The 13,394-nt window shown below is 39.2% G+C and overlaps 1 protein-coding gene across 1 annotated transcript in view; it reads left to right on the top strand.

The window, feature by feature from the left end:
• LOC139717267 (neuroendocrine convertase 2-like) overlaps positions 1-11,003 on the top strand; it is a 45,584-nt gene extending 34,581 nt beyond the window's left edge. The window contains 8 exon segments of the mRNA XM_071628760.1: positions 522-636; positions 2,364-2,452; positions 4,441-4,616; positions 5,042-5,257; positions 8,101-8,124; positions 8,126-8,202; positions 9,358-9,585; positions 9,767-11,003. Of these exon segments, the coding sequence (XP_071484861.1) occupies positions 522-636; positions 2,364-2,452; positions 4,441-4,616; positions 5,042-5,257; positions 8,101-8,124; positions 8,126-8,202; positions 9,358-9,585; positions 9,767-10,541 (1,700 nt within the window). The 3' untranslated portion in view covers positions 10,542-11,003.
• The last annotated feature ends 2,391 nt before the right edge of the window (positions 11,004-13,394 follow it).

Here is a 13,394-nt window from a genome sequence, read left to right as displayed (position 1 = left end):
CGACTTGTAGAATTTGCTATGTGACAATCATTAAAATCACATGTTACCTAACTATATTCAGCACCAAGCTGAAAAACGTAGCTTACAATTTCTTGTTCTGAAACGTAAGTGTGTCGGAATCTTCGTCTTTTCCCTTTTTTATTTCTCCTTTTTCAATTTCAACCTTTTTTAGTGTTTTTTTATTCACGCTATGCCCAACCTTGCAGCATACTGAGGGACACAAACAATCGTTATATTTAAAACCATGTGTCCATATGTCTAACTAGTTAGTATCTAGTTGTCTTTATACTTATGTCTATCTCTTTTATCCACTTTTTTATTCATGCAAAAGCTCATCGTCAATAATGGAGAAGTTCCGTTCTTGAAGAATTGAAGAAGAAATCACCCGTTAGTTCAGAAACGAATGTCTCAATACCCTTATTTTCAATGTCATATGCTCTTACGATTCTTTTCTGTTTGTTTGTTTGTTTGTTTATTGGTTTGTTTTTCTTTCCATTTTCTTGATCGTTTACTGGCCATAGGTATTGACTACCTGCACCCTGACCTGGCGCCAAATTTCAATGCAAATGCGAGCTACGATTTCAGCAGCAACGACCCCCTCCCTTATCCACGCTACACTGATGATTGGTTTAACAGGTACTGTGTACCTCCCATTATTACATTCAATGAGCTACTTCAGTTTTCACATGAGAGAACTAGCTAATGTGTGTACATTGTATAACTTGTGTGTTCGGGTGTGTGCGTGTGTGTGTATGTTGTGAATACGGTTAGTGTTCCATTCGTGAAATTGATTAATCTGAAATTCATCGTCTGCAGTCTGTGGGACGATGGTGATGGTGATAACTGAGATTTAATACAAACGTGGATCGTTGCAACTGATAGACAAATTGCCCTACATCGACGTAAATAAGCACTGAACTGATCAGTTGTTCATCAATTCGAATAATTACGCAGTACCCGCTGCACGCCGTAAGGATTAGGACCAGCCAGTATTGACTGTAGGACGGAAGCTCGTCTAGTGGATAAGACGTCTGTCGTGATCAGGTCGTTGCTCGAGTATATGCCCATGATATCTGTTGTCATGGCTACTGCTAAAGCACAGATTGATTCAGTGCTTATTTACGTCGATGTAGGGTAATTTGTCTATCAGTTGCAATAAAAACGACTCGACGGAAGAATCTCTTCAATTCGCATAAACGTGGAGTAGCAATGACATCAGTAACCATTATCTCAGTTAACTCAACTATGCATGATCTAAACATAATGTGATAGTATCAGTCAGGGGCGGATCCAGGAATTCCGTAAAGAGGGGGCGCGTTTGCAAAATTAAATGGGGGGCGCACGCACCCCTCCCCCATTTTTTCTTTTTATTTCTTTTGTTTCAACAAAAAATAAAGGGGGGGGCGTGCGCCGGTTGCGGTCCTCCCTGGATCCGCCCCTGTCAGTCATTTTGAGATTCCCTTTCAAGCCCATCAAAAATATGCTTTGTATGTTGTTTAATCCGAAAAGACGAGACGCTCGTTTTGAATCGTAATGCTGACCGAAAATGATTTACGAGTATCCGTTCTCATAATATCGAAATTTGATTGATTTATTTATTGATATCAATGTGGACTCTGAGGCATTGTAACAAAAATTTTAGACCTTTGTATATACTGAAGAGGGGAACTAAAAAAAACATGTCTATCTGTTTTGTGATTACTAGGACGCATTAGGCGACAGGATATAAATTATTCATATGTCCAATTTCCGTGATTGATCTGTGTTTCATTTTGAAAACTAGCAGCAGTTATACTAACGTGATTTGCCATTTATCACGCCCTACATTCACAGAGTCAAGAAGAAAAGTTCCATGTCGTTAAAATCTCATTTGATTTGAACTGAATTGAAAAGAGAGATGGAGAAATGAGACAGAGAAGGCAAGAAGAGGATTATAGCAAACAGATTGCTGGTTTGTAATTGTCTGATTAGATGGAAATCATTATTGTCATATCCAATATCCCAATATTCTTTTTTTGCCATGGTCGATTGACGTTCTGGAGCAAACGTCACTAACCATTGTAGAAATGCGAAGCAGATTTTCTCCTCCATTCGCATTGCGAAGCAGTCATGTTTCTAAAATAGTGTTAGATATCTTTGTCATTGCTTTGTTTGACACTTGAACTTTTTCTTTGTTGTTGTTGTTGTATGCAAAATGTTCAAATATCATTTATCTTCAATCACAATACCCCCAGCGGCATTCTATGCACGCACGCATGCAGTGCATGTAGTCTGACCTTTCGGATGAAAAGCGAATGCCGGCTGCAGGGGTGGATAAAAATACCTCCTACTTCTTCATATTTTTTGACACATCTCTATTTCAGCCACGGAACGCGATGTGCCGGAGAAGTATCGGGAGTAGCAAACAATGGCGTTTGCGGAGTGGGCATCGCTTACAACTCCAAGATTGCTGGTGGGTTCGATTCACATTTCATCATTTCATTTTTTTTTTATTGGAGTACGTATAGCATGGACAAAGAATGACGTTTACAAAAATTCACAGAAGTGCAGTGAAGAACAACGAATAGTTCCGGATAATATCGAACAGAACACGGGTAACCGGGTAACCAAGCACTAATAATAATAATAATAATAATAATAATAGTGGCTACTTGTATAGCGCATAGGTCCACTTTTCAGTGCTCATGGCGCTTCAAAAAATGAAAAGATATCATATATTTACATGCATATACATATTCAAACATTTCAACAAAGAAGAAAATGGTAAACAAAAACAAATATATACCAAATAAAGAATACAACATATACCAATTAAAAATACAATATTGATCCAACATTAATGCCATACAGCAATTACAGTCCTCAGTATGAAAGGAACAGATAAGTTTTAAGTTTGGATTTGAATGACTCTGTAGATGACAGTTCCCTTAACTGAAGAGGTAACTGATTCCACAATTTTGGTCCCATAACGGAAAAAGCACGATCACCATACCCATGTTTTACTCTGGGTGTTTGGAGTAAGAATGTATCTGATGATGAACGTAGCCTTCGTGTCGGATTGTATTTTTGAACAGAATTACTTATGTATATGGGGGAAAAAGAATGAACTGAATGATGTACTAATAACAGAATCTTGAAAATAATCCTTTTTTCTACAGGTAACCAATGTAAGGAACGGAGAACTGGTGACATGGAATCAAACTTAGTAGTAAAAGTTAACAATCGGGCAGCAGAATTTTGCAACCGTTGAAGTTTTGTGACATCTTTTTTTGGAAGATTACACAATAATGAATTCGAAAAATCCAACCGAGAAGAAATCAAAGCATGAATAAGTATCTCAGCTGCAGATTTAGACAAATATTTCCTTATGAAACTTAAATTACGCAACTGATATCGAACATTCCGCTGAATATGAGTTACATGACTTCGAAATGACATTTCCTGATCAAATATGACACCTAAATTACGGGCTGTTTTCGATGGAGTAATGCAAGTGCTACTGTACAGCAAACGATGTATAGTATTCATTTATTCTGTAAAATATCAGAATGCCAGCTTTCATAATGAGAAAATGCAATGACTGACTTGAAAGCGTCTCAACGTTAATGACATTATTACAATAAGTCCCTCTTCCGAACAAGTTTTTTTTTTTTCTTATTGCACTGGGCCCAGTGCTAAGCCTAATATCCTCTTCATTCGCTGTTCAGTCATTATCACATATCTACGTGGATATATGGGCACGCAGAACATAAACTTCAAGTGTGCCGTTGGTTTTGTGTGTATATATATATGTGTATGCGTGTGTACTTTTGTGTTGTTGTTGTTGTTGTTTCAATGCAATAATAATACATTACACTTGTAAAGCGGTTAATACAATGTTTCTAAGCGCAAAGGGAAAAGACGAAAGGAAAATGAATAAGGAGAAGTAACAAACAAGTCAAAATAGAAGTTAGAATGATATGACATGCATCAGTGTGTACCAGTAAATGAATGTAACAAGTAAATAAATGCAACAACTTTACTAATTTTGGCAATAAATTTTGCTCCAATATGCATGTATTATCTTGTATGCATCATCAATACAACTACGGTACTGTACAGATTACGACCTAAACAGACGGATTGATAAGGTATTTCGAAGTCAACATCACTATTCATAAGTTTCAAATGCTTTTCGTATAGAAAGTGATGATTTAGCTAACGATCGAAGGAGCTCTGTATGATTTGAAAATATCTTTGTTGAACGAATATTAAATTTGTCATCGTTGTACAGGTGAATATTCTTTTATATTGATATGAGCCTCAGCGCATTGTTTGTTATTTTCGAATTATTTTTTAATTCAGTTGTACTTTGAATCAGAGCAAAACCCTCTAGCTTCGACAGTGTATTTGTTTCTGTAAGTCTGTTTACATGATTTTCGTCATCGTCTTTCCAACAAGGTATTCGGATGTTGGATCAGCCGTACATGACGGATATAATCGAAGCTAGCTCTATGAGTCATCTACCCCAGGAAGTTGATATCTACAGCGCCAGTTGGGGTCCCCAGGACAACGGACGCACAGTTGACGGGCCCCGAGACTTTACTCTAGACGCCATTGCCAACGGCGTCAACAACGTGAGTGTTGTTGAAATTGCTGTTTTGCTTCAAGAGGAATATTATTCTTATCAGATTTGTTTTTGTCATACCCATAATAATTATGTCTCTCCTAATTCCACGCTTCAATCTTTTCGCTTATTTTGGTATTGACACTCAATTTTACTAGAACAGTTCTCTCTTTTTCAGTTGAGCTGTTTGGAGAAGGCCTATCTGTTTATGCGAGGTAATGAACTTAAGGAATAATTACATAAATTGAAAGTTACCTTGATTTTCGTTTATTTTGCAGTGAGAAAAGAGAAAATTCAAAGGAAATAGGAATAGATAAGAGTGATAAATAATCATTGCCTTCAGTGATGCTGCTATGTAGTTTTACAGACATTTTGAGCCATCCTATATAAAACTCTAAAATTAATGTCTTGATTTTCTGTTTAATTTGTTATCAGGGTCGAGGTGGAAAGGGTAGTATCTACGTGTGGGCTTCCGGTGATGGCGGCCCCATGGATGACTGCAATTGTGACGGGTATGCGTCCAGCATGTGGACAGTCTCCATCAACAGCGCCATAAACGACGGCAGGACCGCCCTCTACGACGAGTCTTGTTCCTCTACACTGGCTTCCACATTCAGCAACGGCCGTAACCAGCACCCCGAAGCTGGAGTGGTAAGCAGCTTTCGCCTGTTTCGATTACTATTCGATAACTTAGCTCTAAACACTAAACGGTCACAAAAGGAATTATTTTTATTTTTGTATGTATTTTTTATTTTTTATTTATTATTATTATTATTTATTATTATTTATTTATTTTTATTTTTTTTTTGGGGGGGGGTATCTTCAAAATACTCTTCATTTTCATCTACCATCACGAAATCTCTGCTCATCTTACTCACAAAAAAACAAACACCGCGGATCAATGTGTGTGTGTGTGGGGGGGGGGGTCGTCCTTTTGCATGTAAAACTTTTATGCAAAACAAAAGGCCCTGTCACACCTTTCCGGATAAGCTACGCGGGCTTGTTGCGAGTAGGGATTTTCCAGGATGTCCAGGACAAGGATGTTGGCGAGTTCCGTAGTTGCGTCTTACTGCTAGACGCGTGCCTGCCACTTGCGTGTATCCCGTGTGACTTGCGTGAGAGCTTTGAAACCGATCCATTTTCAGCTACGAGTGACACACTGGGACTGCGAAGTACCTGCGTGGGAACGGCCAGCAAGGTGCTGCTGCTGAGGGCCTCCTACTGGTGTTCTGCGTGTACCAATGCGGGCAAACCTCCGCGACTCACCCGGAACGAGTTTTGAGCATGCTCAAGGCCTTCTCACACCGTGCTATCCGGACCTCCCAGCAGTTGGTCAGCACCTGACAGTTCTGTACCTATCGCGTATCTCGCCCGTAGTGGCCCGGAGGTGCGCACGCAAGTCCGATTTACCCGCAGCCAAGTTTTGAGCATGACCAAAACATTTTCCGGGTGAGTTGCGGGGATCGCAGAACGCCAGTAGGAGGCCGTTAGCGGCAGCACCTCGCAGGCCCCGTATGCATCAAGATAATGACATTCTATGGGACTTCTGCCATTCCTTCAAAGGGAATTCTCCACCGAGTTGTCAGCTCTCACTCGCCACCCATGCGCCTGACACGCAGGTCACACGAAAGTAAGACGCATGCGAAATTTGCCCAAATCCTTGTGCGCCTGCAAAAATCGTCCTGCGTGCTATAAAATCCCCACATGCAACAAGCCTGCTTAGCTTGCCCGATAAAGTGTGACAGGTCCTAAACTTGGCTGCGGGTTAATGGGACTTGCGTGAGCAACTCTGGGTAACTACGGGTGAGATACGTGCTTGTAACTGTCATGTGCGGGTCATTTGCAGGGACCTCCGGGTAGTAAAAACTGCTTTCGCAAGTCGCACGCAAGACTTGCACGGAAAAGTGTGACATGGCCTTTACCTTTTTGATTTACATTGGCGATTGTCTATATCTATGTACAGTGTTTTTGTTTGTCTGTTTGACTGCTCGTTTGCTCATGGAATATGGAACATGATAATCTTATGTTCCATATTCCATGAAACTGTGTTGTGACGTATCATATCCTTCTATTTTTTTTTTCGTTTTCATTTCACCATGAGTATCTCCTTAGGTAGAATGAGCGCTTTATATGAATCAATTATCATTATTGATCCTTAATATTACTTTATAACAGTCTAGTGTTACCACAATTTGATTACTGTTCTGTAGTTTGGTCAAACAGATTTCAATCCCATACAACTAAGCTGCAAAAAATTCAAAAGAGGGCAGCACGAATAATGTTGGACAAAACATATGACACACTGTCGGCTGATTTATTCACAAGTCTTAAATGGATGACACTAGACAAACGTTTTGATTTCAGCCGCGTTATGATGATATATGCGTCCACAACTTAGCACCTTCATACCTTCAGTTACACTTAGTTAAGCCTAGTGATGTATATGAACATCACACAAGGCTAATAGACAGTGGAAGTTTACGGTGTGCCAAGATTTCGCTCTGATTGTCACAAGTGCAGCCCAATCGTATCTTCTCTACTTGAATGGAACAGGCTGGATTATTCAATTAGATCAGCTTCTTCCGTATATTCATTTCAGAGATTGTTTCAGCAAAGTTTTTATTTGTAAGTAACACACCAAATTTATTCTGGGCTAGCTAATCATTCCTGTTTAATAGCGTTTTAATTGTTATTTCGGTATTCTGGTGAACTCTTGTTGTGGCATAATCAACATACACTGTATTCTTTATGTTACTTTGCAATGCACAGTATGTATCTATATGTTATCTTCTGTATAAAAATTATACGTTTTGCTATTTAATGTACATTATGTTCATCAATATTAATCAGGGCTCCATGGAAGACCACTATTCATTGGTGAATGGGCTACCCTGACAAAAGTTTAGAAATAAATAGATAATTAAAATAAATAAATTTTATCATAATGATGATGATGATCATAATCATTATTATAATCATTATTATTATTTGTATCAATATTGCTATTAGCATTAGTATAATCATCTTCATCATCCTCATCGTCATCGTCGTCATTATTATTGTTATTGTTGTTTTTATTGCTATCATTATTGTTATTATCATGATTATTATTATTGTTGTTATCATTATCATTATTTATTATCATTACTTTTATTGTTATTATTATTATCATTATCATTATCATCATTATTATTATTATCATTATCAATGAAAATTAAGCTGTGGCAGCGCAAGTTTGCTTGAGGAACACAGAAAGGAACGAAAGAGAATCGAACGAGAACCAAAATTAATATCTAGGCAAGATCTCATACCATCTTAGACTGCACGTCAATGAGGTTTACGCTTCGACTTCGAGTTGAAACTTTACTATTCTCTTATATGCCTCTCAATCTGATCCAATTATCATTGCTTGTATATTTATCTACTTTATTATATTTTAACAAGGCATTTTCACCTTTCATATTTTTTTTCTCTCCCTCTCTAATTTTGAAAAGGCCACCACTGATCTCTATGGGAACTTGCACCCTTCAGCACTCTGGAACGTCCGCCGCTGCACCTGAAGCCGCCGGAGTGTTTGCCTTGGCTCTGGAGGCCAAGTAAGTCACATCTTTCGAAGAGATAATCGTCATAGATACAGGGGCACGATCGTTATCTGTTTGGTTCTCTCGATAGATGCTTCTTTGCGTCACAAGATTCAAGATTACTGATCTTCATTACTTGGCTGAGTTATCATAATAGATCACTATTGCCTAAATTCTGCGAACAAATCTGCTGGAACTTACCAGCGTTGACAAGGTTACACATAACTGTAGGCCTAAGTTTAAATGCTTGACGGACTAAATCCTCCCCCTGCCCCGAATTAAAAAAAAAAAAACACACAATTTAAGAATCTTACTACGAGCTAAAGATGGCATCAGTAGCGTTGCAGCTAATATGTTTTATGATATTCATTTTTCTCACTTTGCGATGCAATATTTGTTTTTGTTATTGCAGTTATGATTTTGATCTGCAGAGGTTGACAGCCCTGCAATAAATGCCTGAACCGGAAAAAAAATGTATGTATTCTCAGACCACAATGTGGTGGAAATTACCACAAGTGTTACTTTGAATTTACAACATTTGAAAGAGTGATAAGTCTGCAATGATATTGAATGATGTCTTGGAACATTGATTGTAATCCAGTGCTGTCATGCATACACGTAGTGTTGTGTGCATTTGCTGGTGTGTGTGTTGACGTGTACTACTAGCAGTCGAGCAGGTATGTAAGCTGACAAAATCAATACCTTAAACTCGCGCCTTAGTTACTGATGATCTAAAAAGGAACACGCATAGCGCATCTACCTATGCACGCCAACATGCAAACATAACGAAAATGTTTGTCAAAATCTCTTTAAATTGAGTTGTCTGAATCCTCAGTGCAGATTCGCTTTGTCGTTCATAATGATTCTTGCTGACCTTAATTTCAGCAATGTAACAGAAAGAGCGCTTTTTACGAAAAAGAAACCTTCTCGACAAAGGAATTGATCGACAGGAATCAACGCTTAAGAGAAACAATATAAAAATGAACTTTATCTGAGCATTCTACATATTGGATTACACTCAGCCTCAAAATACCGAATCCTTTTCCGTCTATGAATGATATCCATCTGTTCATGAGACAGGCACATTCTGGCCAAGTGAAAATTCTATTCCTTTCGACTATCGTTTTATACGTTTCGCACTTACGTTCCGACCTATTAACTTCCATGCAGTCCTGAGCTAACATGGCGTGATATCCAACACCTTACCGTCCTCACCTCCCACAAAAACCAACTGTACGACGAGAACTATAAATGGCAGTGCAACGGCGTCGGTCTCGAGTTTAACCACCTCTTCGGGTTCGGCGTTCTCGATGCCGGCGCTATGGTCAAGCTGGCGGAGAAGTGGGAGACCGTTCCGGAGAGGTTTCACTGTACTGGAGCCCACTGGAATGGCTCAAGGTAAGGAGATTTGGTTCCGTTTAACATGTTTAGTTTTACTTTTTGCATTTTAAGAATTGTTGATTCCGTAACATCAATGGCCATGGTCAACATCAAACATTTACCTTTTTACTGAACTTGTTTTTTTCTCCGATTTCATTTACTCGATGCCAGTTCTCAACTGTCCTTTTTTTCTCCGCAGCACCGTGAGAGCCGGTGACAAGCTAGTGCTGAAGCTTAACACTGACGCTTGTGACGGCCAAAAGGGCTTCGTGCGTTACCTGGAGCACACTCAGGCCATCATCACCCTGAACAGCTCCAGGCGAGGGGACGTCACCCTCAACCTCACCTCCCCGATGGGCACCCGCAGCATTCTCCTTAGCACGCGGCCAGAAGACGACGACGACAAGGATGGCTTCCAGCACTGGCCTTTCATGACCACCCACACCTGGGGAGAGGACCCGCGGGGAGAATGGATTCTGGAGGTGGCCATGGTGCCCGGGTCCCCACATGCCGCCACCCTCACGGAGTGGTCTCTGGTTCTCCACGGCACCCAGACCGCGCCCTACATCGAAGAGGCCAACGCTCGCTCTAAGTGCAAGGCCAAGATAGAACAGCTGGCGAAACAAGCGGAAGAAGCCGAACGCAACCAGACCATCCTCGACCGCCAGGAAGAAGAGGAGATCGAAGCCGTAGAGCAGGCGTTGGAGAACGAAGAGCTGGCACAGCTCGAAAACCAGGAGGAAGAGGAGGAGCAGGCAGCTGCTGCAGTATCTGAAGATTACCCCGACGAAGCAGAACCGTCCAGCGATCTCTACAACGGCCTCGAGAACGAGGTCTTTGGGTCGGAATCAATCTTTGCTGATTACTATAGTTCTTCTTATCCTTCATACCTCCAATCCTGGAGAAAATTCAGTAATGATGATGATTTTCTGGCTTTACTAAAGAAACTCCTCTCGAAGGAAAGCCGTGAGTGAAATTCATCTCTAAAAATAATCTCAGGATAGTGGGGGTTAAGAAGCCCATGGTTTTAAAAAAAATACATGAAAAATAAAATCGGAACTGGGTACTCGGGTGTGAAACCTTTCTTGTTCACGTAGACAGATTGCTCAAATAAAATCGGCAACAGCAAACTAAAACTTACTATGCTGTGGACTTAAAAAGATGAGAATCAAATCAGTTTTAATGAACATTCGAACTCAGGGTAAATCATAAAACAAACATAAAATTTCTTATGGATCATTTAAGAATGATTTGGGTCAATCATCATATTTTATTTACCTGATTGTTGGTACATTGTATTTGATATCCGAAATCGCTATGTGCAGAGACATAGCGCGAGGCGAGTATAAGTTCACAAGAAATATATAAACGTTTCTTCGTCATCTTCAATCTTATACCCCACACTCACTCAGGTGGTCATCTGCACCGCATGCGCGTTCCCATTTTTTTTTTTTTTTTTTGGGGGGGGGGGGGGGGGTATATTTAAGGGGTTCAGTTCGGGGGAAAAATCCCCCAAAATCGTCGAAATAGAGGGTCTTTTAGTATTCTTTAAGTTTTCTTTTTTTTATCAGTGATAGTTTTCAAATCTTCCCCCGAGCAATCATTAAATAGCGTCCCGAAGAGGGTTAGTTCAAACCCCAGGAAAATTCCGAAATAGGGGTATAGTACGGCTTCTTGGTGTTTACTCTGCATGGTTTGCTGTAGAGTATGCCGGACTGGCCTTCTTTTCGCGGGGGGGGGGGGGGGGGGGGGGTGGGGCAGTGGGGGAGGGGATCTTGATGGCTTCCCTTCATAAAGCCTGTGATAGGAGGTCAAATTCTAACCCTTTTCCACTCACCGAGGGTGTATCTTTAAGAATCTTGAACAAGGGTATGTGTATGGTTGACCGTCTGAGGGGAGGGCAGGTCTTAAACGCACATCTCTGTAAAGACTGTTCATGTCTTGGTATTGGGATGGACGGTTTTATTAGATTTATTATCTTATTTGTGTTGAAAAACGGGTGGCATGCGTACGTCATTGGGCTGACCTGATTTCGCTGTACGCAAAGTTTTGACAAAATGCTGGCTAGCAAAACAGTCCCTACAGCCAACTTTCTGCATACTTTGTAGACCCGTTTGCCGGGTACAGGTTAGCATGAATTTAAGTACTTTTCAAAGAAATCATCACTATATAACATTTTGTTTAAACTAAATAGGAACAACGGGGACGTCTTAACTTCTTAAAATTTGATATATCACTTTGATGAAGACTGAATTTTCGTCGTCATTGAACCATGGTACTTTAAGAACGCAATTCATAGATAAAGGGATCGTTCACTATATTATCAGCACCCCTGGTGATGTTTTATGTTTCACCAAGTGATTAATTGTTACGCGATTTTCATTTTCGTTTTTACCCTTTCTTTGTGTTTCAATGAGATCTACGTTAATTTTTTTTTCTTTTCAGTCATTCAGAGAGAGGAAAAACAAAGCTGGCCACCTCTTCTACACTAGATTCATTTTGTTTCTTTTTTGTTGTTTTTGTTCGTTTGTTTGTCAGTCACCTTGACATGGTGACCGAAAATGTCAATATAAAACATTGTGTGCATAATTTTTAAAAAATACTCCGCGAGAGGGAAATTTTGTCATAAATTCTAATTTTTCATTATTTATTTATTCATTTTTTTTAATAAGAGGATTCGAGGATTGAATCTTTTCTTTTATTACTTTTTTTGTAGTTGATTGACTGCAGAACTTCGGTAGCTATTTCACGCAAAACAATGTGCGTTTGTACTGCATTAAAACCAAACTGACTAGTCGCTATAAATCATGAGGTTTTACTTTCTGCCGAATTTGTCACCGTCATTTTAGCAATGCAATAACAAGGTTGATATTATCCCGCGCATTTAAATCTAGAAAGTGTCTGTGTTTGTACGTAGCCCTGTTACTGTAACTAAATGTGTGTGTCATTTTCTCTTATTTCTCGGCAGAATCAAACCACGCATGTCGCCACCGTAATCTTCTCTCGTTAGATGCAGACACCTCACTTACTGCCATTTTGCATTTATTCCCTGATACACGAAATCATGTTGAACTGTACAAAACGTCTACAAATTCTTTGGTTTCCTGCAGATTTACTGTTTATGTATGTACATGTACATGCATATGAATAAAAATAATATTATATTCTGCTTTGTATACACATACTAAAACAGTTAAGTCTGCAAAACAAATTTATGTGGACATTATCATACAACTAGTATTGATTGAAAGAAAATGCATTAATGCCCACAACTTTTGTAAGACCCAAAGACTTCAGTAAAGCTCAAAATTAATGAGTGTATAATTATATATATATATATATATATATATATATATATATATACGGCTCACGAAATCAAAAGCTTCGTATGGAAATGTGAAAATTCTTAAAATTTGTTTGCACTCAATAGAAATGGAGGATTATTTGTAATGATATAATTATGCTAATCCTTTCTAGAAGAAAAAAAAAACAAAGCATAATCTTAAGGATGCATATTGTGGCTTTTTTGTTGTGCAATCTCAGTTCTCTGTTATCGTGTTCAATTTGACGGTTCGATTCTAAACATTCTAGTGGATATTCGATTGAGCTAGGTTCATCGCACAATGTTCACCCGTAGGTGTGACACATCAAACATCTACTTTCACTTTGTTTCGCATCATTATCAAAATGAAACTGTCACGATGTATTATACAGTTCTAGAATATTATTGGTATGTACATAATAACAGATAGAGAGTTTTATTGTAACTAACAGCTTATCTATGAATATTAGCTGTGTGATCACAGTTTTCCATGTATTTAATAAGA

The sequence above is a fragment of the Diadema antillarum genome, unplaced genomic scaffold (genome assembly GCF_040938485.1).
Source record: "Diadema antillarum isolate AM-2024a unplaced genomic scaffold, OU_Dant_1.0 scf00000074, whole genome shotgun sequence".
Lineage (NCBI taxonomy): Eukaryota > Metazoa > Echinodermata > Echinoidea > Diadematoida > Diadematidae > Diadema > Diadema antillarum.
Note: the sequence above shows the minus strand (reverse complement) of the source record. Positions and strands in the feature narration are given on the sequence as shown.